The 25,198-nt window shown below is 45.7% G+C and overlaps 1 protein-coding gene across 1 annotated transcript in view; it reads right to left on the bottom strand.

The window, feature by feature from the left end:
- Nucleotides 1-25,198, bottom strand: part of LOC134586018 (cysteine-rich motor neuron 1 protein-like) — a 158,884-nt gene that overhangs the window by 12,508 nt on the left and 121,178 nt on the right. Inside the window, exons 17-22 of the mRNA XM_063441520.1 lie at nt 15,381-15,536; nt 5,761-5,901; nt 5,033-5,182; nt 4,577-4,732; nt 3,962-4,102; nt 1,582-1,731 (exon numbers count right to left, since the gene is read on the bottom strand). Of these exons, the coding sequence (XP_063297590.1) occupies nt 1,582-1,731; nt 3,962-4,102; nt 4,577-4,732; nt 5,033-5,182; nt 5,761-5,901; nt 15,381-15,536 (894 nt within the window). The remainder of the gene's footprint in view (nt 1-1,581; nt 1,732-3,961; nt 4,103-4,576; nt 4,733-5,032; nt 5,183-5,760; nt 5,902-15,380; nt 15,537-25,198) is intronic.

The following is a 25,198-nucleotide window of genomic DNA, read 5'->3' as shown; positions in this document are numbered from 1 at the left end:
GGGAGTGGCTGGCACTGTGAGCAGGAGGGAGGGGGAGTGGCTGGCACTGCGAGCAGGAGGGAGGGGGGAGTGGCTGGTACTGCGAGCAGGAGGGAAGGGGGAGTGGCTGGCACTGTGAGCAGGAGGGAGGGGGAGTGGCTGGCACTGCGAGCAGGAGGGAGGGGGGAGTGGCTGGTACTGCGAGCAGGAGGGAAGGGGTAGTGGCTGATACTGCGAGCAGGAGGGAAGGGGAAGTGGCTGGCACTGCGAGCAGGAGGGAGGGGGGAGTGGCTGGTACTGCGAGCAGGAGGGAAGGGGTAGTGGCTGACACTGAGCAGGAGGGAAGCGGGATTGGGTGCTCTGGTCTGCTCAGCAGCCATGCAGACATTCTCCCCTCTTGTGGTCGGGAGAGGAAGAATCAGGAAATATTTTTCCTGTCTTGCGGCTGGTCGAAGCCACAGCTGAAAGCGGCCACAGGGCAGGTGGGCTGCAAGTATGTTCACTGTGAGCCACATGCAGCCTGCATCCAAAACAACAGCCACCCTCACACCCAAATTATATATCACGTTGGGCCGAGGATCTCCACATCTCCTTCACAGATAAAGAATTACAAATGCTTATTCACCAATTTATTCTGTATTTCTCTAAGTAACACCACCCAAGAAGATAATTAGACACGCACGCACATACAACGTTTATTCTTCAATTCCCCCAACTCCTTTTAGAGGTGCAGGCACTCTAGAGGCACCCCATGCCACATATGGTGGTCTTGTGAACCAATTAAATCCTAATGGAAGAGAATAATCACACTCATCCATTTAATCTCCGAAATTCACCTGTCGACAGACAGCAAGACCATGCTTTTCCTCCTCTACCCAAAGCCCAAAACCTAGTGGAAAACTCATAAAACTCTTAACTGCATTGGATCAGCAAAGATAAATGCATAAGGGGCATGGAGGAACTTAACTACTCATTATCGAACTCATACACCCAATATCCTGACTGCTGGAAACCCTGGCTAGACTATCTTTGACTTAAGTCAGGCCTACACCCAGCATGCCTCACTATTAGACCTTTTACTCCAATCTGATCTCAATGACCTGAAAAAGGAGTATACGGCCACATAAATGGTACTTACTCCAACATACCCTGACACTCATATGCTCAACGAGCACCCTATTCAATAAGTGACACACAAGTGCAATTCCCACCTGTTATTTATTTTGTTATTTATGTTGTTATCTATTTTGTCACTAATTTTGTTACTCTATCAGATGTGCAAATTGCTAGTCCATGTTTGATTTAGCTGGGATCGCATCATCCATATACGCATGCTATTCTCACAGGGTATGAGAGTTGACACTGCCTGCTGTGAACTTTGCATTATTGCAAGTCGAGGAGCGCCAGGACCGCAATGTTCGGTATTGTAACTATTTATGCCCTGTATTACATGGTCTATATCTACAAATTCGACGACCCAAAGGAATACTGTTGTTACGATGTCATAGACACACTCTATAGGACTATGTCATGTTTTTCCTGTTTTAAATCTATGGATTTCAACATAAGACGTCAATTAAAAAATTAAAGTGGTCTCTGTACCTGGAGAAGGCTTCACACATTTCTGTCCGTCCCCAGAGACACAGCACTTCTCATCCGCGGCACAGTCCGAATCACGACTACACAGTACGGACGGACAAACCAGACTCTTCTTCTTCTTGGTCTCACCCACAGGACAAACGCCATGTGGCTCTGTAATAATCAAGGTAAATACAATGACAATACAAGTTACAACCAAAGAACAAGACTGGTTTTCAGAGAATCACAAAATATAATCATTTTAAGGTAAACTAAAAGCACCATAGCCACTATAGGCCGCTGTAATTGCTATGGTGCCTGAAGTGCCCTGGCATTTCCCCACGGTAAGGAGTCAGACCATATTTTGATTCCATACCTGGGGTCCACCAAGCGGATCTCCATCTCCACTACCAATGCCAGAAAACTGCAAGGCTTAGATCATTGGCTGAGAGGGATCAGCGGACTTTGTTTGCAGCTTGCAATCTGTAATATCCCCTTTACATTCAGTCTCCAATCAGTAATATCCCTTTACATTCAATCTCCCAATCAGTAATGTCCCATTACATTCAGTCTCCCAATCTGTAATATCCCCTTTGCATTCAGTCTCCCAGTCAGTAATATCCTATTACATTCAGTCTCCCAATCTGTAATATCCCCTTTACATTCAATCTCCCAATCTGTAATATCCCTTTACATTCAATCTCCCAATCTGTAATATCCCTTTACATTCAATCTCCCAATCTGTAATATCCCCTTTACATTCAGTCTCCCAATCTGTAATATCCCTTTACATTCAATCTCCCAATCTGTAATATCCCTTTACATTCAATCTCCCAGTCAGTAATATCCCCTTTACATTCAGTCTCCCAATCTGTAATATCCCTTTACATTCAGTCTCCCAATCTGTAATATCCCTTTACATTCAGTCTCCCAATCTGTAATATCCCTTTACATTCAGTCTCCCAATCTGTAATATCCCTTTACATTCAGTCTCCCAATCTGTAATATCCCATTACATTCAATCTCCCAATCTGTAATATCCCTTTACATTCAATCTCCCAATCTGTAATATCCCTTTACATTCAGTCTCCCAATCTGTAATATCCCTTTACATTCAATCTCACAATCTGTAATATCCCTTTACATTCAATCTCCCAATCTGTAATATCCCTTTACATTCAATCTCACAATCTGTAATATCCCTTTACATTCAGTCTCCCAATCTGTAATATCCCTTTACATTCAGTCTCCCAATCTGTAATATCCCTTTACATTCAATCTCCCAATCTGTAATATCCCTTTACATTCAATCTCACAATCTGTAATATCCCTTTACATTCAGTCTCCCAATCTGTAATATCCCTTTACATTCAGTCTCCCAATCTGTAATATCCCTTTACATTCAATCTCCCAATCTGTAATATCCCTTTACATTCAGTCTCCCAATCTGTAATATCCCTTTACATTCAATCTCACAATCTGTAATATCCCTTTACATTCAGTCTCCCAATCTGTAATATCCCTTTACATTCAGTCTCCCAATCTGTAATATCCCTTTACATTCAATCTCCCAATCTGTAATATCCCTTTACATTCAATCTCACAATCTGTAATATCCCTTTACATTCAGTCTCCCAATCTGTAATATCCCTTTACATTCAGTCTCCCAATCTGTAATATCCCTTTACATTCAGTCTCCCAATCTGTAATATCCCTTTACATTCAATCTCCCAATCTGTAATATCCCTTTACATTCAGTCTCCCAATCTGTAATATCCCTTTACATTCAGTCTCCCAATCTGTAATATCCCTTTACATTCAGTCTCCCAATCTGTAATATCCCTTTACATTCAATCTCCCAATCTGTAATATCCCTTTACATTCAATCTCCCAATCTGTAATATCCCTTTACATTCAATCTCCCAATCTGTAATATCCTTTTACATACAGTCTGTGTATCTTTATATGTGTGTATCTGTGTGTGTTGGAATGGTTGTGTAAGTGTGTGTGTATATACTTATAACACCATCTCTTCAGCAAATACGCCCTTCATTGTGTTTGAAATCTTTTTTTTGCACCATTTGTCCGGTGCACTTATATTGAGCTCACCATTAATGGTATATAGATTTTTACAGGGGTAACCTTTGGCACTCCAGATGTTGTGGGCTACATGTTCTTGTAGTTTGACTGTAGGAGCGTCATGGGAGATGTTGTCCACAACATCTGGAGTGCCAAAGGATGCCTACCAATATATAGAACATCTTCACAGATTCAGTGGATAAATATGGGCTTTAGGAAAAGTGAAACTAGTTAGACATTTTCTAATAATCACGGTAATGGTGCTCTGGTGAAATGTGAGCCTTGAAACCTTATGGTATTATGCACACTTATCATGCAGAATTACCTTCTGCGGGATCCCAGCAGCTATTCCCACAAATATTACAGCATTTCTGTTTGCCTGGACAGTCACGATCAGCTTGGCATGCGGGCTCCGGTGGTGGGAACTTACATCTGACTGCAATAGGGGGACAGCGCCCAGGTCTTACTGCAAAAAGGACACAACGAATTGCGGGTAATATGTTACGAGTCAGTGAATTCAAAATACAGTCACATTGAGCAGAATGGAGGGATTCCGGAGACGTTCCGTAGGCGAAAGCCACCACATATACGGAGTTAGAAATTGCAGACACTCAGAAAAAGATTTGAAAAGTCCATAGATAGAATGATAGTTGTAGATAATGTATAGAGAAATCCAAGGATCCCAGAACTGGCCAACGAGATGCCTGGACTGGATGTGTGACTGGACAGAGCAGGTGTGGAAGGAGACTATAAAACAAGGGTCGGGGAGGTGGCATTTGTCCAGAGAGAGATCTGTGGAGCAGAATACAAGGAGGTAAAGTGTTGAAGGAGATAAAACCAAAGATAATGGAGAAAATGAGAAGCCATGATGTGCTCAATAAACTATAAGCAATGAGTTTGTGTTGGTGCAGATGAACCAGTAAGGAATATTCTCGCTAACCTTGCACTGGGGGGACACATTTCCAGCCACAGTTGGAGCAACAGCATTTTTTGCCACTTGGACATGGACTGTCGAATTTACACTCATCGGGCCCCGGTTTGGCCAGTGGACAGATGGAGGGATCAAACGGAGGACACACATTGAGTAAATCTAAATCTGAAGAATGGAGGAAAACAAAGTCAGTAAAATATATTAACGTTGATGAGCAAAGTGTAAAAAGAGGCTGTATGGTTGTCAGAAACATATTGGGTCACACATAATAATTGACTTATGATTGAAAACTAGGAAACAAAGTTATCACAGACTAATCTGCTACCCATTGGAATTAAGTGAGATTATTACAGTTCACATATCACCATGTGTTTGTTTAATAATTTATTGACTGCACAGTAAATGCTAACAGTAATGGCTGACACCCACACACTGCGTTCAATATAAATAATGGGGTCTCTGTACCTGAAGAAGGCTTCACACATTTCTGTCCATCCCCAGAGACACAGCACTTCTCATCCGCGGCACAGTCCGAATCCCGACTACACAGGATAGATGGACAAACCAGACTTTTCCCCTTCTCTATCTCACTCACAGGACAAACGCCATGTGGCTCTAATATAACCAGGAAATATACACCGAGAATCAATCCAGCCATTATAGACATCAATAGCAAGAGAACAAAACCATGTGGTCAGTAACAAATATATGGAAAGTTGTCAAAAATGTAATCATAAAAATGAACATTAAAAAGGTCTCTTTAGGAATTCTCACAGCAAGTGAAATATGCTTCTTTGAGGCAGATTCAGACACTTTCTCCTTTGACGGAAGGACATTTCCCCCCCCAATCATTAATGGTAACCATACAAAGGAAGGTAGAACACCATTCTAGTAGACACAACGCAGAACATTATTTATTAAATTCAATGTACGCTTTGCTGATCCAGGGAAAATCGCAGTGACTCCTAAAGTAATGCAGGAATAGTTCTTCCACCTCTCAAACAAATCATAAAAAATATAATGTAATATTTTTATCACTGTTTATTGGGTGAGGAACACTGACTCCTGTGAAGGTGGAACTCAATGGACTTTGTTTTCATATAACTAATTATCTATGTAACAGAAACTGTAACATGGGGAGATCTGTGACTCTGCTATACACTTGTATCAGACAGACTTCATTATCACATTACCTTCCGCAGGATCCCAGCAGCTATTCCCACAAATATTACAGCATTTCTGTTTCCCGGGACAGTTACTGTCCGTCTGGCATACGGGCTCCGGCAGTGGCATCAAACACTTAGCTTTAATAGGGGGACAGCGTCCTGGTCTCACTGCAGAGAGAATAGAAGGCAGAACATTACAAAACTGTGAATTTTAAATAAGTCAGTGTCTTGGTTAGAGAACCAACAGATCCAGCAGATGTTCTACAGGAAAAACAGTTTAATTTTATAAGTAAAAGAACTGGGTCACGCTGGAAAAGATCTCCAGAAGACAAATCCTAGGGTAATTTATAAGACAGGTTGACACCTCTGAATTTTGTATTCAGATAGAGAAAGAAGGGGTCCATGATGTACCTCAAAAAACTGGGTTACCGGAAAAAACATAGGTGCCACAGGAGTGGACAAGAAAAGATGATCTCAGAGTGAACTGTGAGATATAAACAATGGAGGAAAAAGTTTGTAGGAGATAAAACCAAACAGTAATGGAGAAAATGAAGATGGAACTTGTGATGGGTTCTGTATTACACTGCACACATGTATGTTGGTGTAGATGTAGTAGTAGTAGTAGGCAATAGGAAGACCTTGTGTCTTTGTTCCTGGAAAACCTTGACCCAAACCAAAAATAAAAAGTCCAGGGCAGAGACCTCTTACCTTCCTAAACTACCTCACTGCTCATTCGAGCACCCATTTTCTTTCTAGTTTTATTTTTAAACGAAAACAGTGAGCAAGAGAACACGGAGAATGGATAACAACTCAAACAGCTTACTCTTTGCTGGGACCCCGCTCTACCAGCAAGCTGCTTTTAGCTCACGTTATGCTATTACAGAGAGAACCTAAACTATTTGCACATCAGGCTGATCCCAAATAACAGAGGGTTCAGATCCAAAATGCCCTCTGTATGAAGGATACAGAAACACCAGATGACCATTTCAGTCTTGTTGGGCCTCATAGTCAGGTGTAGCTGATACCCCTCTAGTGAGCATGGGGTCCACATCTGGATTATCCTTTTACATTAAGAATGGCAAACACAATATGACACTGCTCCCACGACTATTGTTCCTGTTTCAGGCCCTACCGATTAAAGTGACTAAACAAGACCTACTGACACTCCAGGGACACATACATGACTTTATCCGGGCACAGAAAAGGCACAGGATCGCTCGACTGGTCCTGTGCAGACCAAAAACGAGGCGCGGGCTGGGACTCCCAAACCTATATCAATACTACCTGGCGGCTCAACTGGCCCAAATAATAGCATGGCATACACCGGAGGGCTCACACAGGTGGGTGGATCTAGAGACGAAACTAATGAGCACAGACCTCCCACAATTCTGGATATGGGTACCCAAAAAAGACAGACCTCCCCTGTGCACCACTTGCCCGGCAATCCTTAACTCCATAAGGATCTGGGATCTCACAGCTACTAAATATGCATTAAAACACACACCCTCACCGCTAACTCTGTATCTACGGAATAAAGCATTTGAGCCCGGGCTGAGCGCACAAGACTTTAGGGGGATAGAAAACACAGGTATACAAAGATACGGGCACATGTACAATGGTGACTCCTTTAAAACCTTTGACACTCTAAAAACCATGGCACCCTTAACAACCAAGGACTTCTTCCGATACGTACAGCTACGTGACTTTGCCAAAAACCCCGTAGTAAAAAAAGCAGCCCAGACCCCAATGACATTTTACGAACAGCTGTGTAATACAGAAACAATTCAAAAGGGGCTGATCACGGCCATCTATGCGCAACTCAGCGCCCCGGAAAAGGGAGCTACAGACCCAAGATACATACACCAATGGGAAGCGGACCTGGGGGGGGCCATAGAGGGAGAGGACTGGGTAGATATATGGGAAGCGACGGCTAAAACATCGATCTGTGTACTACAACAGGAACAATCTTACAAAATGCTTATGAGATGGTACACCACACCTGTTCAGCTACAAAAAATGGGGAAAACCTCGACAGACACATGTTGGAAGGGATGCGGAGGTAAAGGTACCTTCCTACACATGTGGTGGGAATGCCCTGAAGTAACCAATTACTGGAAGAGAATCCAGTCACTAATGACAGTTGTCCTCACACGACACATAGACTTAGACCCCTGGGCGATCCTATTGTCCCGACCAACGGACGGCCTCCCTAGGAAAGAACAACAACTGCTCAACAAACTCACTCTGGCAGCAAGAAGAGCTCTTGCACAGGTGTGGCTGAAACCCACAGTCCCCACTGACAACGACGTAATAGTTAAAATCAAAGACACATACCTGATGGACAAACTTACAGCCCAAATAAGAAACACGGAAAAATCATTCCAAAAAATTTGGCAACCATGGGAAGCATACACTACAGACTGAATCCACTTAGCCTGATCAAGGGATCAGATAAGTGCTGAGACCAATACCCGCCGGGCGCCCTGACGATTCATAACCCTATCCCCCTCCCCCCCCTAACTTCATCCCACAGTCCCGTCCAACACCCTCCCCCAACTCCCAATTCACCAGATATACGATACACCAGAGCAGACAACCAAACCGGCCTACACGCCTACCTGGAAACTTAAGGGAACCACTTAGAGCAACCCAATCAGGCAACAAAATAAGGTGATTCCGCGCAGGAAACTTAAGGTTATGACAGCTCATGGTGGCACCTAGCCAAACACACGCACACGACCTGACAGGTGGTCCTCCAGGGACTCACCCCACGTCAGAGACGAGCACCATAACAATGCTATTAACACCTCCACGGAAATCACCCCCACCGGGGGGAACACCTGACGAGAATGTAGCTGTACGTGACCAAAGGGGTCTGACCCACGTGACGTCCGCTACCAAGACAGATCGATGCCTAGCTAGATGCATTAGCAAACACAAACTGAACACACCATTAAGAACCGCTCTGAGCGAGACACACACGACTACAATGATGTTGACCCTGACTTGCGGAATTTAGAACCGCACAAAACTAAAGGTTTCATAAGTTAAATAGCCATGTATTGTATTGATTGGACTCAATTTATGTTCATGTTCGAAATAAGGGCCCGAAATGCCCTAAAAATGAAAAAACAACACCGAACGGCACTGTGGAACTGATATATGTCGTACGCCCTCACTTGCTTGGCTGTAAAATGAAATGTACTATATGTCAAAGATCGGCCCCTGCGTGGGCCCCCTAATGTTTTTAAGCCGTGTAGCGGAGTAAAGGTATTATCCAAGATATCTCCGCTGGTCGACAGGAAAGGTAATCCAAGACAGGTACAAGACAGGTAGCGTAGTTACAATCCCTTCCCTCCAAGAACTAGACGACACATAGCTTGGAGGTCAACTGAGGTTTTATTCACACACTCACAGTATTTATGGGATTTCCCATGCAAGGGGTTTCCCTACAGACAATTCAGGGGTGAGGAAATAGGGGACTACGTGGGAGACTGAACAAGAGGGACATTTCTCCCATAATACACTGCTGCACGAGAGGGACACTCCCACCAGCATATACTATTAAGTGGATTATCCCCTCGTGCAGCAGGAGCAAGATTTTACATTAAAATACATACATGGAATATTGTTCGTCAGATTTGGACGAACGGGTGTTTGGTAGATAGCTGGGGTCGGAGCGCACATTCCCTGAAAGTGCCGCTCCGATCCCAGCTTAAATAACCGAACGCCGCATAAAATACACTTATTTTCTAAGCTCCCCTCAAACTACCGAAGGATTCCATAGAAACCTAATACCGAAAGACCGGGGCTCCCGAACGGCTTGGAAGTCAAGCGGTATTCGTGACGCCGAGCAGCCGATTTTAGTTCCAGGCGCTCGACGACCAAATACCGCTGGGCTAACAAAGGATCCAAGATGGCCGACCGCCGCGTGGTCGGTAGCCGAACGACGGCCACCCTGAATCCTCTTAATTTACCGTTTGCAACAATGTTGCAATCTTTAACGAGAGCCACATGACCTCCTGAGGGTGGTCTCCACTCGGCAGTTTGTTCGTTTCACGAACAGAGATGAAGATCCCTGTTCGTGGAACGATTACATGAATGCCGACGGGTTTTTATGCCGCCAGCATACGAACGCTATAGACATGCAATACATTACACCCGCGTAACCTTGGTTCTTAAAGTGGTACGTACATGTTAAAGGAAAATACAGTTTTAAAAATGGCTGCTGTTGCCACAATGCTCCCCCAGAACCAAGCCAGCATACACAGTCTGATCCCAACGGATCGGCTTGGGGATGTCTGGAGGAGTACCCACAGATCACTTGTCCAGTTCAGTTTGTCGAGATAACCCGTCGGCATTTCCATTTAGCTTTCCCGGGCGATATTGGATGGTAAAATCAAATGGCTGCAGCGCCAAACTCCAGCGCAGCAGCCTAGCGTTGTCCCCTGACACCCGGTTCAGCCAAACCAACGGGTTGTGATCTGTGAGTAGCGAGAAGGTTTGTCCATACAAATAGGGATGCAGTTTCTTGAGGGCCCACACCACGGCAAGGCATTCCTTTTCAATGGCGGCGTAGCTTACTTCTCGGGGTAAAAGTTTTCTGCTTAGGTAAGCTACCGGATGTTCACCGCCATCTGCCTCGACTTGGCTCAGTACTGCTCCCAATCCAAACATAGAAGCGTCTGTATGGACGAGAAAATGTTTAGTTGGATCAGGAGCAGCCAGAACAGGTGCGTTAACAAGAGCAGTTTTCAGGAGTTGGAATGCCTGTTCACACTCTGGGGCCCATACTACTAACTTAGGAAGGTTCTTGCGAATCGGTGATGGGTTTGGCCAGGGTACTGTAATTAGGTACAAACTTCCGATAATACCCTGCGGTACCCAAAAAGGCTAGTACCTGGGTTTTAGTGCGGGGGGTTGGCCATTGGGCTACGGCCTCTATTTTGGCCGGTTCTGGTTTCTGTTGCCCACTGCCTACTCGGTGTCCTAGGTATTGGACTTCTGCCATCCCTATATGGCATTTACTGGGTTTAAGGGTTAACCCTGCCTCCCTGATGCGGTCCGAAACGGCCCCTATGTGGTTCAGGTGATCCGTCCAGGAATAACTAAAAATCGCTATGTCGTCTAAATAGGCGCACGCGTATTCTTGAAACCCATCTAATAGTCGGTCCACCATCCTCTGGAAGGTGGCCGGGGCATTTTTCATCCCAAACGGCATGACCTTGAATTGGTACAGGCCAAATGGGGTGACAAAGGCCGACTTGGGGATAGCGTCCTCGGCTAACAGGATTTGCCAATACCCCTTGCAAAGATCAATGGTGGTTAAATATTTACCCCTGGCCATTTTGTCTAATAACTCGTCTATCCAGGGCATGGGATAGGCGTCGGACACGGTTTTATCATTGAGCCTCCTATAATCTACGCAGAAGCGGGTTGTTCCATCCCGCTTCGGCACTAGTACTACTGGGGATGCCCATGGGCTATCCGAAGGCTCAATTACCCCTAACTGCAGCATTTCCTTAAGCTCTTTCTACATATTCCCCCTAACTGCTTCGGGAATGCGGTAGGGCGGTTTGGTCTGGGGTTTCCACCCGGTGGGTGGCTAACGGGGTATATCCGGGGAGGTTGGAAAAGGTAGCTCCTTTTTCCCTAATTAACCTTTGGGCCTGAGCTTTCTCCTGGCGGTTCAAGCGCTCTCCTAATTGTACGCGGCTAGATCCTCTTGGTGGGTTTCCCGGGCGAGAAGGTCAGGCAGGGATGGCAGATACCTCCTCCGTGCGCTCGCGGTAGGGCTTCAGCTTGTTCACATGGAGCATGCGTCTGCCTCCTGCCCCGGCGCAGGGGCCAATTATATAGGTGGTATTGCAGACTTGCTCTACCACCTTTAATGGGCCCTGCCAGGAAGCCTGCAGCTTGTCAGTAGGGACGGGTCGTAGGATTAATACCTTCTGGCCGACCTGAAAGCTGCGGTCCCTGGCTCCCCTATCATACCATCGGCGCTGTCGTTGCTGAGCCGCTTGGAGGTTGGTACGCACAGCCTGGGTTAACGCCTCCAAGCGGTCCCAGAACTCTAGCACATAGGGTACGATAGGGGTGCCATTAGTGGTCGTTCCCCCCTCCCAGTGTTCTCTGATTAGATCTAGGGGGCCCCTCACTCTCCTTCCGAACAACAATTCGAAAGGGGAGAACCCCGTGGACTCTTGGGGAACTTCTCTGTAGGCAAACAGTAAGTGGGGTAAAAAACGCTCCCAGTCTTTTTGTGTGTCTACGAACGTTCGGATCATTTGTTTCAGCGTTCCGTTGAAACGTTTGCAGAGACCATTGGACTGAGGGGGGTACGGGGAGTTAAGGATAGCTTTAACCCCGCATACTTTCCAAAGCTGGTGAGTGACCTCTGCCGTGAATTGGGTGCCTCTATCCGAAATAATCTCCCGGGGTAATCCCATGCGGGAGAATATGCGCATAAGGGCATCCACTACGGTCTCAGCATGTACATTGGTCAGGACCACCGCTTCGGGGTACCTGGTGACGTAGTCCACTACGGTCAAGATATACTTCTTGCCGGAGGGACTAGGTTTTTTCAGCGGCCCGATTATGTCTACCGCTATTCTACTAAAGGGCTCCTCTATGATGGGTAGGGTGTGGAGTTTGGCCTTGTATCAGTCCCCCCTTTTCCCAACTCTCTGACAGGTATCACAGGTATTACAATAGTGCTTAATATCCTGGGATATCCCTGGCCAGAAGAAATTTTGCATCAGCCGATGTTTGGTTCGGCTGATCCCTAGGTGACCTGACAGTGGTATGTCGTGGGCTATTCGCATTAGCTCCTGCCTATACTTTCGAGGCACAATTAACTGTTTTATAGGAATGGGAATAGATCCAGCTACTACTTTCTCAGTGTACCGGTATAATAACCACTTATCCCAAGCATATCTCTCCCCTTCTAGGCCTGCCTGGTTCCTATCTATCCGGTCTTTGTAAACCTGTAGGGACGGGTCTAGGGCGACCTCGCTACCAAATTCTAACGGGAAATCCCAGGGTAGGACAGTGTGATTAAGAGGGGCCATGGACCACTTGTCGGTGGCCTTGGCGGTTGTCAGAGGCCACTTGCACCGGGTTCACTTCGTGGAGGGTACCTAGTGGTTCTTCCATCTGGGTGGTGGTGGAAGGCTGGGCAAATGCTCTTGTCTGATAGCAGTGTACTGCTGCTCAAGGGACAGGTGGTTGTCTTTGAGGGGGCCAGGATGGTCGGACCCTGTTTCGGGGACAATCTCTTTGTACATGTCCCAGCTGGTTACAGGTATGGCATCGGATGTGTGCCCGGTTGTTGTATCTGGGAGGCTGTGGATGGTAGGTCCCTCCTGGTCGGGGATGGTCTACCGGGGTAGGTCGGGGAAGGTTTGGCGGAGAGTATACTTTAGGTGATGAGCGCTGTTCCCGTCTGGTATCCTGGTGCTCATCAGCTAGTTTAGCGGCCTCTTGCAAGGTACAGGGTTTACGATCCCTTACCCAGTTCTGTAGTTCTGGTAATAAGCTCGTGTAGAACTGTTCCAGTAGCAATAACTGCATGATATCCTGTGGAGTGATGGCTTTTGCTGCCTCAACCCACCTGGTGGCTGCACGCTGTAGATGGTGTGCGAACTCAGCGTGTGAGTCCTTCTCTTGTTTTTTCAGTGCCCGGAACTGCAGTCGGTATGCCTCAGGTGTAATGCCATATCGTGCTAGGAGGGCTAGTTTTACCTTCTGATAGTCCCGGCTGTCCTCTTCAGGCACGGCTCGGTATGCTTCTGCTGCGCGGCCTGATAGGTTACCAGCTAGCAAGGGCACTTGATCCTGAGGGCCGATGGCATGCAGCTTGCATAACCGTTCAAAGTCCTGTAAATAGCCATCAATGTCGCCCTCTGTATCCATAAAGGCTTTAAACGCTTGGTATGGAATCTTTGCTTTTCCGGGCAGGGTAGGGGCAGGCGTTGTGCCTCCCTCCCCCGCTTGCTGGTTCATCTGCGACCTTCGCAGCATGATGTAGTCCTGCACATAGGTGTAAACCCTGTCAGCCATCTGTTCAGCTAGGGCTGGTGAGAGCAAAGCCATCCTGCTCCTATATTCCTTAGCAAATTCGGTTTGCTCCTCCTCCCTTGGAGGTGCTGCAGCAGCTGCGGCTCTGTCTCCTTCCATGAGCTCTGCGATTAGAACAGCCTTGGTTTTGTTGCTTGCTATTCTCCCTCTCACTTCCAGTAATTCCTTTAATGTGTTCCGTTTCAAAAGGGTATAATCCGTTTCCATTCACCGGCTGTTCGTGTGTTTCTCTGTATTCCCGAACTCCGGTTTCATCCAAATGGTTTAACTCACGGATTCGTATTTCTTTCCTTCAGTTCATTTAAATTCCTGCCGAACTCTTCTTGCTGTGTGGTTAGGATCCGGACGCTTGCCTTCAATTGTAGTGGAGTAGAGGTATTATCCAAGATATCTCCGCTGGTAGACAGGAAAGGTAATCCAAGACAGGTACAAGACAGGTAGCGTAGTTACAATCCCTTCCCTCCAAGAACTAGACGACACATTGCTTGGAGGTCAATTGAGGTTTTATTCACACACTCACAGTATTTATGGGATTTCCCATGCAAGGGGTTTCCCTACAGACAATTCAGGGGTGAGGAAATAGGGGACTATGTGGGAGACTGAACAAGAGGGACATTTCTCCCATAATACACTGCTGCACGAGAGGGACACTCCCACCAGCATATACTATTAAGTGGATTATCCCCTCGTGCAGCAGGAGCAAGATTTTACATTAAAATACCTAAATGGAATATTGTTCGTCAGATTTGGACGAACGGGTGTTCGGTAGATAGCTGGGGTCGGAGCGCACATTCCCTGAAAGTGCCGCTCCGATCCCAGCTTAAATAACCGAACGCCGCATAAAATACACTTATTTTCTAAGTTCCCCTCAAACTACCGAAGGATTCCATAGAAACCTAATACCGAAAGACCGGGGCTCCCGAACGGCTTGGAAGTCCAGCGGTATTCGTGCCGCCGAGCAGCCGATTTTAGTTCCAGGCGCTCGACGACCAAATACCGCTGGGCTAACAAAGGATCCAAGATGGCCGACCGCCGCGTGGTCAGTAGCCGAACGACGGCCACCCTGAATCCTCTTAATTTACCGTTTGCAACAATGTTGCAATCTTTAACGAGAGCCACACAACCTCCTGAGGGTGGTCTCCACTCGGCAGTTTGTTAGTTTCACGAACAGAGATGAAGATCCCTGTTCGTGGAACGATTACATGAATGCCGACGGGTTTTTATGCCGCCAGCATACGAACGCTATAGACATGCAATACATTACACCCGCATACCCTTGGTTCTTAAAGTGGTACGTACATGTTAAAGGAAAATACAGTTTTAAAAATGGCTGCTGCTGCCACAAGCCGCATTCGGTGTTGAAACAAAAAGAAAGAAATTAAAAAAAAAAAGAATGGCAAACAAACTAATGGTTGGGATCAGGATATGCAAATACTAGGAGGTTAAGTGTTTGAAGGAGATAAAACCAAAGAGAATTGAGAAAATGAGAAGCCATGATGTGATCAATATACTATACGCAATAAGTGTGTGTTGGTGCAGATAAACCTGTAAGGAACATTCTCGCTTACCTTGCACGGGGGTTACACATTTCCAGCCACAGTTGGAGCAACAGCATTTTTTGCCACTTGGACACGGACTGTCGAATTTACACTCATCAGGCCCCGGTTTGGCCAGTGGACAGATGGAGGGATCAAACGGAGGACACACATTGAGTAAATCTAAATCTGAAGAATGGAGATAATGAGGTTAATAATTGAAGGCAGTAGAATGGATCAAAGTGAGCGAAGGAAAAATAGATTAGTAAAAGATCGAGTCCCCTCCTTCAATCTATAGCGATAGACCTGGCCACATGGCACAAATCGTTATTTGGCTGGTTTGCTCAGAGCATTTTCTAAAAATAAACACCGTACCTAAATTGTTGTACATGTTACAAACCCTGCCCATTGCTCTACCAAAATCCTTCTTCACAACCATAACACGTCTGTTCAGTTCTTTCCTATGGGAGCACAAACAACCCAGAATCTCCCTTCAAGGCCTTATGGGCCACAAACTACAGGGAAGCTTAGGTTTGCCCAACTTGGAAGCCTATCACAAGGCAGTAATCCTAAGGAGGATTTTTGAATGACCACGACCCAGTAATCAAAAGCACTGGGTACACCAGCAAAATATGGGCTTCCAAGCTCTGCTGTGCACCATTCCGTGTCAAGAGAGGGGTAAAACCCTTCTCAACCCATCCTTCCACCCCACCATTTCCCCAGCATTGAGAATCTGGCAACAAATTAGACCACTCTCCAATATATCCCTATACCCCTCACCTCTCTTTCCTCTAACTTACAACCCACAGTTCCACCAGAGCATGAATCCAGCCTCTTTCTCTACCTATCACAATTCCCCTTACCTTACACTCTGCTCCATTCTTACTGATCAAAAAATTAGGCTACTAGCTGAAATCATACCCTGTACCCCACACACCCACATGCACAATGTTTGCCATTCACAGCTCACATATTTCATTAACTCAGCTCCACAATTACTAGGGGGAACCTGAGACTAGACATGTGCAATTCGTTTCGTTCCGAATGTCAATTCAGACGAATTTGGGGCAATTCGGACATTCAGATGCTTCCGAATGTCCGAATAGATGAACTGCCAAATTGCCAAAGTTCCGAAGTGTCGAAGTGCCGAATTTGCCAAAGTTGCCGAAGTACTAATTTACCCAGTGGAAGAATGAAGAATGTTACACTGTATACCAGTTTAATAAAAAGTATACATACATAGCCAGGATTCAGCTGTAAGCATTTGCAACACTTACAACAATCAAGTAACACATTCATATAAAATCTAAGTTATTTAGCCTGTCAATGGATGGGAATGAATAAGTAGATACTCCCTAATTCCCACAGTATTAGGGAGCTATCTACCAAAAGGCTGAAAGACCTAAATTGGTCTTTCAGACAAATTTACTAATACTAAGTAAAAATTACTTAGTATTAGTAAATTCTGCCCCTATTCGCTATACCACTATAAAAAAAAGTCTCCCCTCCCGAGCCCCCACCCGTGCCACACAAATGGGGGCTTTTAAACTGAAGGGGGGACCTATTGCCCCACCCCAGCCCCCACCCCTGAGCGGCGGGTGGGGGACATGAAGTAAAATAAGGAGGGAGCTATTTGTCCTCCCCCCGGCCTCCACCCCTAAGCGGCGGGTGGGGGCCCTAAAGTAAATTAAGGGGGACGGACCTAATCTACTCCCACTCCGGCCCCCACGCCTGAGCGGCGGGTGGGGGCCCTAAAGTAAAATAAATGGGTGGGGACCTATTGTCCTCCCACCCGGCCCCCACCCCTGAGCGGCGGGTGGGGGCCCTAAATTAGAATAAGGGGGGGGACCTATTGCCCCCCCCCTGGCCCCCACCCCTGAGCGGTGGGAGGGGGCCCTAAATTAGAATAAGGGGGGGGACCTATTGTCCTCCCCCACCCCGGCCTCCACCCCTGAGCAGCGGTTGGGGGCCCTAGATAAAAATCTAACCCCCCCAGGTGACTAGGGGTCCCCGAACTCCTAGTCACCCCCTCCGAAACAAAATTAATTAACCCCCTTCCAAACAAAATTAATTAACCCCTACCTACCTTCTCACCCTAAAAATAGTGAGGGGAGACCAATAACCAAGTACCTGTAAATAAATAATAAAACTTACCATTTGATGTATTCTTTTTTCTAAAAATCTTTTTTCAGCCCCAAAAAAGGGCAAATAAAAAACCATAATACCCGTCGCACTTTAAGCAAAAAAAAAAAACCCTGAATGCAAAAAAAAAAAAAAAAGAAAATCAGACAGAAAAAAAAAATTAATCTTCACCCATGGAGGGCTCCTCTCACACGGAGCTATGCAGGGTGGGGGAAGGCTTATAAAGCCTTGTCCCGCCTTGCAGTTAGGCTTAGAACACATTCAGAGTGCTCTGACAGGTAAATGAATTTAACCCCTTAAGGACCAAGCTTCTGGAATAAAAGGGAATCATGACATGTCACACGTATTCCTGACACCATAGTTGTGAAAACGCTATTCACCCTGGCTTTATGCGATAATGACTATGCTCTTCCCCTTCATGACACTGTCAAAAAGGGGCCAAGCATGGATGTCATTACAATTATGCCCCCCCTGGAAAAATTCCTGCGGACGCCCATGACTGTAAGTGTACCTAATAATGCGTGTGATTTCTACAAACAGTGCTGTACTATGTCAATTTATATATTTCTTGCATGAATCCATGAAGATCCATGAAAATCTAACTTATTTGATGAGCCCGTAAAATTAATTCATTCTATGAGTGCAATATTGATACAAGGGGCCGTTTGTTGATATATGCTATTTACCTAAGAGTTTTTCTTTTCTCTGCTTATATATTTAGGTGTATCTTATTTTTGCATTTATCTTGAGGATTGAGAGGAATCCTTTGTTACACTGTTTTATTTATTGTACACACACTGCACTTGGGTGGTCTAAATTTGTTTATTTATAAGTCTCTACATTTACCTGTCACAGCACTCTGATTGGTTAGCTTGAAATCCAACCAATCAGAGAGCTCTGTGTCATTTTACACAGCGTGCGAAGTAACCAATCAGAGAGTTATGAGTCAAATTACACAGCGTGGGAAAATTCCAAATAACTTTCCCATGCTGTGTAAAATGACACAAAACACTCTGATTGGTTGGATTTCAAGCTAACCAATCAGAGTGCTGTGACAGGTAAATGTAGAGACTTACCTGTCAGTCTCCTCATTTACCTGTCAAAGCACTCTGATTGGATGGCTTAAACCAACCAACCAGGGTGCTCTAAGCCTTATTGCAGGGTGGGGCAAGCGCTCAGGTTTTTTTTTTTTTTTCAAAGTGTGACGGTTATTATGTTTTTTTATTTGGCCTTTTTTGGTGCTAAAAAAAGAAGATTTTAGAAAAAAGAAGACATCAAATGGTAAGTTTTATTTATTTATTTACAGCTACATAGTTATTGGTCCACCATCACTATTTTTAGGGTGAGGGGTGTAGGTAGGGTGTGATGAAAGCAGTTTCGCCACTTGTTTTTGGAGAGGACTAATGGCCAGCCTTTTGCCCAAAGACTATGGGCCCTACAAAAAGACATGCTTAATAGTGACTTCCATGGGAAAATGTACCTCTTTCCCTCGCCCTTTTTCCTGATATTTCCTGTACCTGCAGATAATTAAGTTACCACAGCAACTTAAGCCAATTATCTCCAGGATAGAGGAGAATATAGACTGGCCGCACAGCCTAAATCTGTGGAACTATTTTGGGCATGAAAGCCATGCTTGCGGTCGGTCAAAACATCAGGGCTATCCAGGGATGTATAATTTGTGGGGATATGTGGTGTTTTCTGTGTTTTGTGAAAAATGTGTTTTCTTTTTTTTTCAATGTCTTAGTTTTTATTGACATTTTTCAAGTGCATCAACATACATGGGTGAAATAAACATGGATACAGAAGGAAAAAGGGGGAAGGGGAACAGCCTGTTAGTAGATCCAGTCATGGTTCTTGATAACGCAGATCAAGTTTACAAGGGTGTGTGTGTACATCACAGGTGTTAATAGACTAACATCATGAGATGTAGATACAGTGCACATCAGATTATTATGACATTTACAATTGATCATGTGGACATACCGATACATCATGTTATACAGTAAATCACATCCAATGGTGAGAGAGACATCATCACAACTTGGGGTAGATATCTACTCTGGGGAGTTTAGTGGCTAGCGTGTAGTGATGGGTCTTCGGATGGCTCCCGTTGGGCTCTGAACTGAGCCCATCTGCACCAGCGTACAGTGTACGTGTGTTCTCTATTCTCAAGACGGCTGGCCATTTGTTCATATCTACTCGTCGTGTCAATGCGAGTAAGGACTTCAGTTAGACTAGGGCTTTGTGGTGTTTTCCATCTGTGTGCTATTGCAATCTTTGCCGCTATGAGGGCAGTGGGTAAGTATGTGTATTTCATCTTTCCCTAGAGAGTGGGGGAGAAGATGTAGGAGATAGCTTTCCGGAGTCTTTGGTACTGCGATGCTTAGCCCCTGTGCTAGAAACAATTACAACTCTTCCCAAAACTTCACTATATTCGGACATGACCAGAACACATGCAAAAGCGTGCCTGCGGCATTGTGGCATCTCCAACATATGGGGGAGGCACCCGGGTATATATGTGCTAAACGTGATGGTACTAGATACCACCTCATAAGTAATTTGCAGAATGCTTCCTTGTGGGCAATACTATGTGTGGCTCTTTTTATCTGACTCAATGCTTTTTTCCATGTGGCCTGTTCTACCGGTATGTTCAGGTCTTTTTCCCAAGCTCTCATGTAGGAGGGAGTTTCTTTGTCCCCTACGGTCATGAGGGAGTTATAGCACAGGGAAAGTGTCTTGGCGCCTTTTAAGGTACCTTGGCATTTGGGGACAAATTGTGGCGTTTGTGCTTTCCTGTCCCTGTGTAATTTGCGGTTTTGTAGGATATTTTTTATGCGAAGATATGTAAATAGTTCCCTAGAGGGAAGATTGAAGGACTGTTGTAGCTTTGGGTATGGTATTATGCCCTCTTTGTTGAACAGGGTGCTGACACGGTGGATGCCATGTCTTGTCCACAGGTCAAGGTTCAAATCTGGTGTGTGGAGTGTGAGTATCTTTAGTGGCGCTACGTACATAAGGTCTTTACTAATGTTTAAGTGGAGCAGCGCCTGATTCCATATACGGAGTAAATTTGCTGTAGGGGGTAGCATGTAGGTAGTTATCAGTTGCTGGTCTGGGCGTGCCCATAGGGCGTGTTCCACCGTTCCCCTTGGCATACAGGCATTTTCCAATGCCAGCCAGATGGGAGGTGTTTTACTTTCTAGGACTGTTATGCCCTGTGCCATGATTGCTGCTTTGTAGTAGAGCTGTAGGTTAGGTATACCAAGGCCTCCTTCTGAGAATGGCCTCCATGTAAATTTTTGTGTAACTCGGGGGGGTTTCCGTTTCCAAATGTGTGCGTTAATAGTGGACTGAAATCTCTTTAGTATCGTGTTTGGGACCGCTATGGGGAGAGTGCGAAAGAGGTATAGAATGTGTGGGAGGATCATCATTTTAATTGTGTTTATGCGGCCTAGCCATGAGGTTCCTTTGTCGACCCATTGTTTGAGTTGGAGGTCTAATTTTTGCAGGAGGGGTAGATGATTTACTTTAGTAACTAGAGTGGGTGAAGTAGGCAGCTGGATGCCCAGGTATGAGATTGAAGATTTACGCCAATCGAAGGGATATTTGGATTGGAGGAGTTGCAGTATGTGGTGTGGCATACGAATCGCTAGGGCCTGTGACTTTTTCGCATTATTTTTGTAGTATGACACTCTACCATATCTATCTAGTAATGTTAGGAGATGGGGGAGGGAGTGAGATGGTTCAGTAAGAAACAGCAGAACGTCATCCGCAAACAGTGCGATTTTCATCGTCCCTAAGGGTTGTTTGTATCCCTTTGATGTCATTCATTTGTTTTATGTGTTTGATTAGCGGTTCCAGACAAAGTATGAAAATTAACGGGGAGAGAGGACAGCCTTGTCTCGTGCCGTTGGTTATTGAAAACGGCCTGGAGAGAAACCCTGTGTTGTATACTTTGGCCGAGGAATTTGAGTATAGAGCCATTATGCTATGTTGAAATGGTGTAGGTATCCCCAGTTTGGTCATTACTGCTGACATGTATCCCCAATGTAGGCGATCAAATGCTTTTTCAGCGTCAAGTGCCAGCAGTATGCCTTTTTGTTGAGTAGTTTGTGCCCATTGAATCAAGTTTAGGAAATGGCGTGTGTTATCTCCTGGTTGTCGAGATGGGACAAACCCTGCTTGTTCCGGGGAAACCAGACCCAGTAGCAGTGGTTTGATACGTGTCGCTAGGAGCTTTGCATATAGTTTGGTGTCTGCATTTAACAATGAGATCGGTCTCAGGTTAACGCATTCTGTGGGTGGTTTCCCCGGTTTTGGCAGAGTTATGACATGAGCTAGGAGCATCTCAGTCAGGATATTCCCTGTGTCCTTGATGTGATTGAATAAATTGGTAAGATGAGGTGTGAGGTGTGTGGCCAACTTAATGTAGAAGGAGTTAGGGAATCCGTCTGGTCCTGGTGCTTCGTGTTTGGGGAGCGTTTTAATGGTTTGGAGTATTTCATCCTCTGTGAATGGTGCTAGCAGGGAAGATTTTTGTGTTTCTGTTAGGGTGGGAAGGTCTACCGAGCTGAGGACGTCTAGAATTTCAGAACTGGAGGGCTGGTGAGTGTCCTTCGCTCTGTGTAGATTATAGAGCGAATCATAGTAGGAGGCTGTGGCGAAACCAACTTCGCCACTGTGGACTGGAGAAGCCTGGTTGCTAGCCTCCTGCCCTGCGACTATGGCCCTGGACATATTGTACTGTAAAAACTATATTTGAGCATGTAATAATGTATATTGCTGCTACCGGCCCTTTAAAAGCATCTAGGAACAGATTGGGACTTTTGGGACTACTGTCCCTTTAAGGCCGTGAAGCATATTCTAGTGTACTGCCTGTAATATTGTATATGTATTATGTGTTAAGTTTAACCTGGGTGATATATATGCAGCATTCATCTGATCGTTCGGTAGAATCACTCCATTCATTATATTGAGTGAAACTACCGAACAATCAGACCACCCAAGAATAAGTGTGCCTCCAATTACCGTTTGCAACAATGTTGCAAACAGGTAATTGGCAATCCATGTAATGTATTCTGTGTCCTCTGGGTGGCCGCCATTCGGGAAACAACCACGTGGCGGCGGCCATCTTTAACTACCGAACAGCGGTGTTTTGCCGTCGAGTGTCTGGAACTGAAATCGGACACTCGACTAGGCAAACACCGCTGAGACCTCCAGACTTCCAGGATTTCGTGGGGAAACTACCGAACGGCCCACCGTTCGGTAGAAAGAAACGTACGAACTAGGGGATTCATACGAATACCCCTTAGTCTCTATAACACAGGCAATTCGTCTGTTTTCATTCCCTTGGTTGTGACCGACCGCAGGGCCAAAATGCATGGAACTGTTTTCGGATACCTTACCCATGCGGTCGGTCAATACTTTAAAGTCCCATAACTCCCGAACCGTTTATCCGAATGGGCTGATTTTAACATATGTTGTCCCTCCAGACTAGGGCTATCTGGAGATATTGGATTTGTGGATGTACCCCAAGTATTTAGGGCACATCCAAAACTTGGGTAAAAATATGTCCCTGTTAATTGTGTTAACAGATATGTTGGAGGGAGGAGATGTGTGGGTTGTACCTTAAACTGGATTGGTGTACTGTAAACCCCTCCCTTGCATGGGAGAATCTCATATAAGCCTGTGTGTGAATAAATCAGTGTTGTTGCTGTTTAACCCTGAAGCTGGAGTGTGTCTCTTTCTTGGGGGAAAGGGGACTGTATGCCGACTGCCAGGAGTGTAAGCTGTTTGTATTGCTTTTCCTGTTCGGCTGCTTCCAGGGTTCGTGTGTCTGCTGTTCGAGAGTTGGTGAATCCGTGCAGTTTGGGAGTTCGGGAACTTGGTGCTTATAGTAGCTGCTGGTCTATCTAAAGGGGATTATCGCCTAAACGGATTTTTCCCCTTTTTTGCTGAAACAGTCCGTTACAGAGGCCAATTCCTCCACTATATCATGTGGGTTATAGAGTTTTCGTGAGTTGATGATGTCATGTACGGAAGTTTGGATTGCAGGCTTCGTGACTTCAGGCGGCGTGCCAGCAATTTGCCGGCCTTGTTGCCCTGCATGTAGTGAGTTAAATTTAGTTTGCGCATATGTTGTTCCATAGTGTGTAAGGACATTGTATGTGTAACGGACCGTTTCACTTACAAGAGGATAAAACCCAGCTTAGGCGATATCCCCCTTTTCCATAGACCAGCAGCTACAGCAATCACCAATCTCCCGAACTGCAAACTGTACGAATTCTGGAAACTCCCGAACTGGAAACACACGAACCCTGGAATCAGCCGAACAGGAAAAGCATACAATCCGCTTACACTCCTGGCAGTCAGCATACAATCCAATTCCCCCAAAAACGAGACGACACATCGGTTTGAGGGTCAAGCAGAATCTGAGGTCTGGAACACCCAGCCTGCTTTTTATTACAGTTGTGCACATACAGGACACACCCAGGGGGAGGCATAAAACAACCAATCAAGTAACAGTACAACCCACACATCCCCTCCCCTCAGATAAGAAATGAACATAATTATTACATACAGTAAAAATACAGTTTCCACACATACTCTGTAACTTTAAAACCATACATCACATTCACAAAAATACATATCCACAATCAATCCATTCAGGGGAACAACATATTAAAAAATGGCATGAATCAGACCAGGGGTTCAAAAGTTAGTAAAAGTATCTTTTGTTCCCCCTGGCTGGCAGTATTTTAATCTGGCTCATACAGTTAAAGTAAAAAATCCCCACAATGCATCCTGGCTTCCTCCTTTCTGCCCTGGAGATAATTGGAGAAGTAATCCAATTATCTCCCAGGTCAAAGACAAAACTCCATTACACATGTGGGGACCTAAATACAGGATTATGTGTTAAAATATATAAAGTTACTTTTTATACATTAAACACAGACATGTAACATATCCCCAGATAGCTCAGGTCTGCGTGCACATTATTAGGTGAATGGCACGCAGACCACACAAATACAGTTTAATTGCCATGGAGCCAAAGTCTTTCCCATAGTCTTTCATTATATGAATAGGCTCCATGGCATAGCTATCTGGGGGTATCAGTGCTCACACAGGGCAAGTACCGAATGGCCCCACTGTGTTTAAAGGGCCAGAATGAGTGACATGCACTCTGTTAGGGCCGAATACGTTTTGTAAAAGGGCCCAATCTCCCAGGGCCATAGTCCAAAGGCAAGAGGCAGGCAAGCAGCCCCCTCCAAGGACACGTGGCGAGGTCGGTTTCGCCACACTTCTCCCCTTTACCCCCCAGACCTGCCGGTCAGTGCCCTGGTTAGTCCAGCAACCCACCCACAAAACAGAAACAGCAGTACAGCCCACCCACAATAACTGGTTACTACACCTGGGTAGAGGAGAACTTTGTCCAGGTGTCTCACCACGGCTGTGTGGGGGACTGGTAGTCTGCCTTGGTGGGTTGCTGAGTGGGCAGAGACCAGCGGTACTCTGCCCTGGTACCAGTACTACCGCGGAAGTAGCCTGGTTGGAGCCTGGTTGTGGGAGGGAGAGACCGACTGTCTCCCCTCTGGCTACACTGCTCTGTGGCTGGGGGACAGGATCGACCGTCCCTACCCCTTGGGCTGTAAGTGCAGAGACTACGGTCCCATCTGCACAGTTGCGGGGCTCAACATTTCCCCTTGGTG

Source organism: Pelobates fuscus, chromosome 2, assembly GCF_036172605.1.
Source record: "Pelobates fuscus isolate aPelFus1 chromosome 2, aPelFus1.pri, whole genome shotgun sequence".
Taxonomy (NCBI): Eukaryota; Metazoa; Chordata; class Amphibia; order Anura; family Pelobatidae; genus Pelobates; species Pelobates fuscus.
This window is presented reverse-complemented; position numbering and strand designations above follow the sequence as displayed.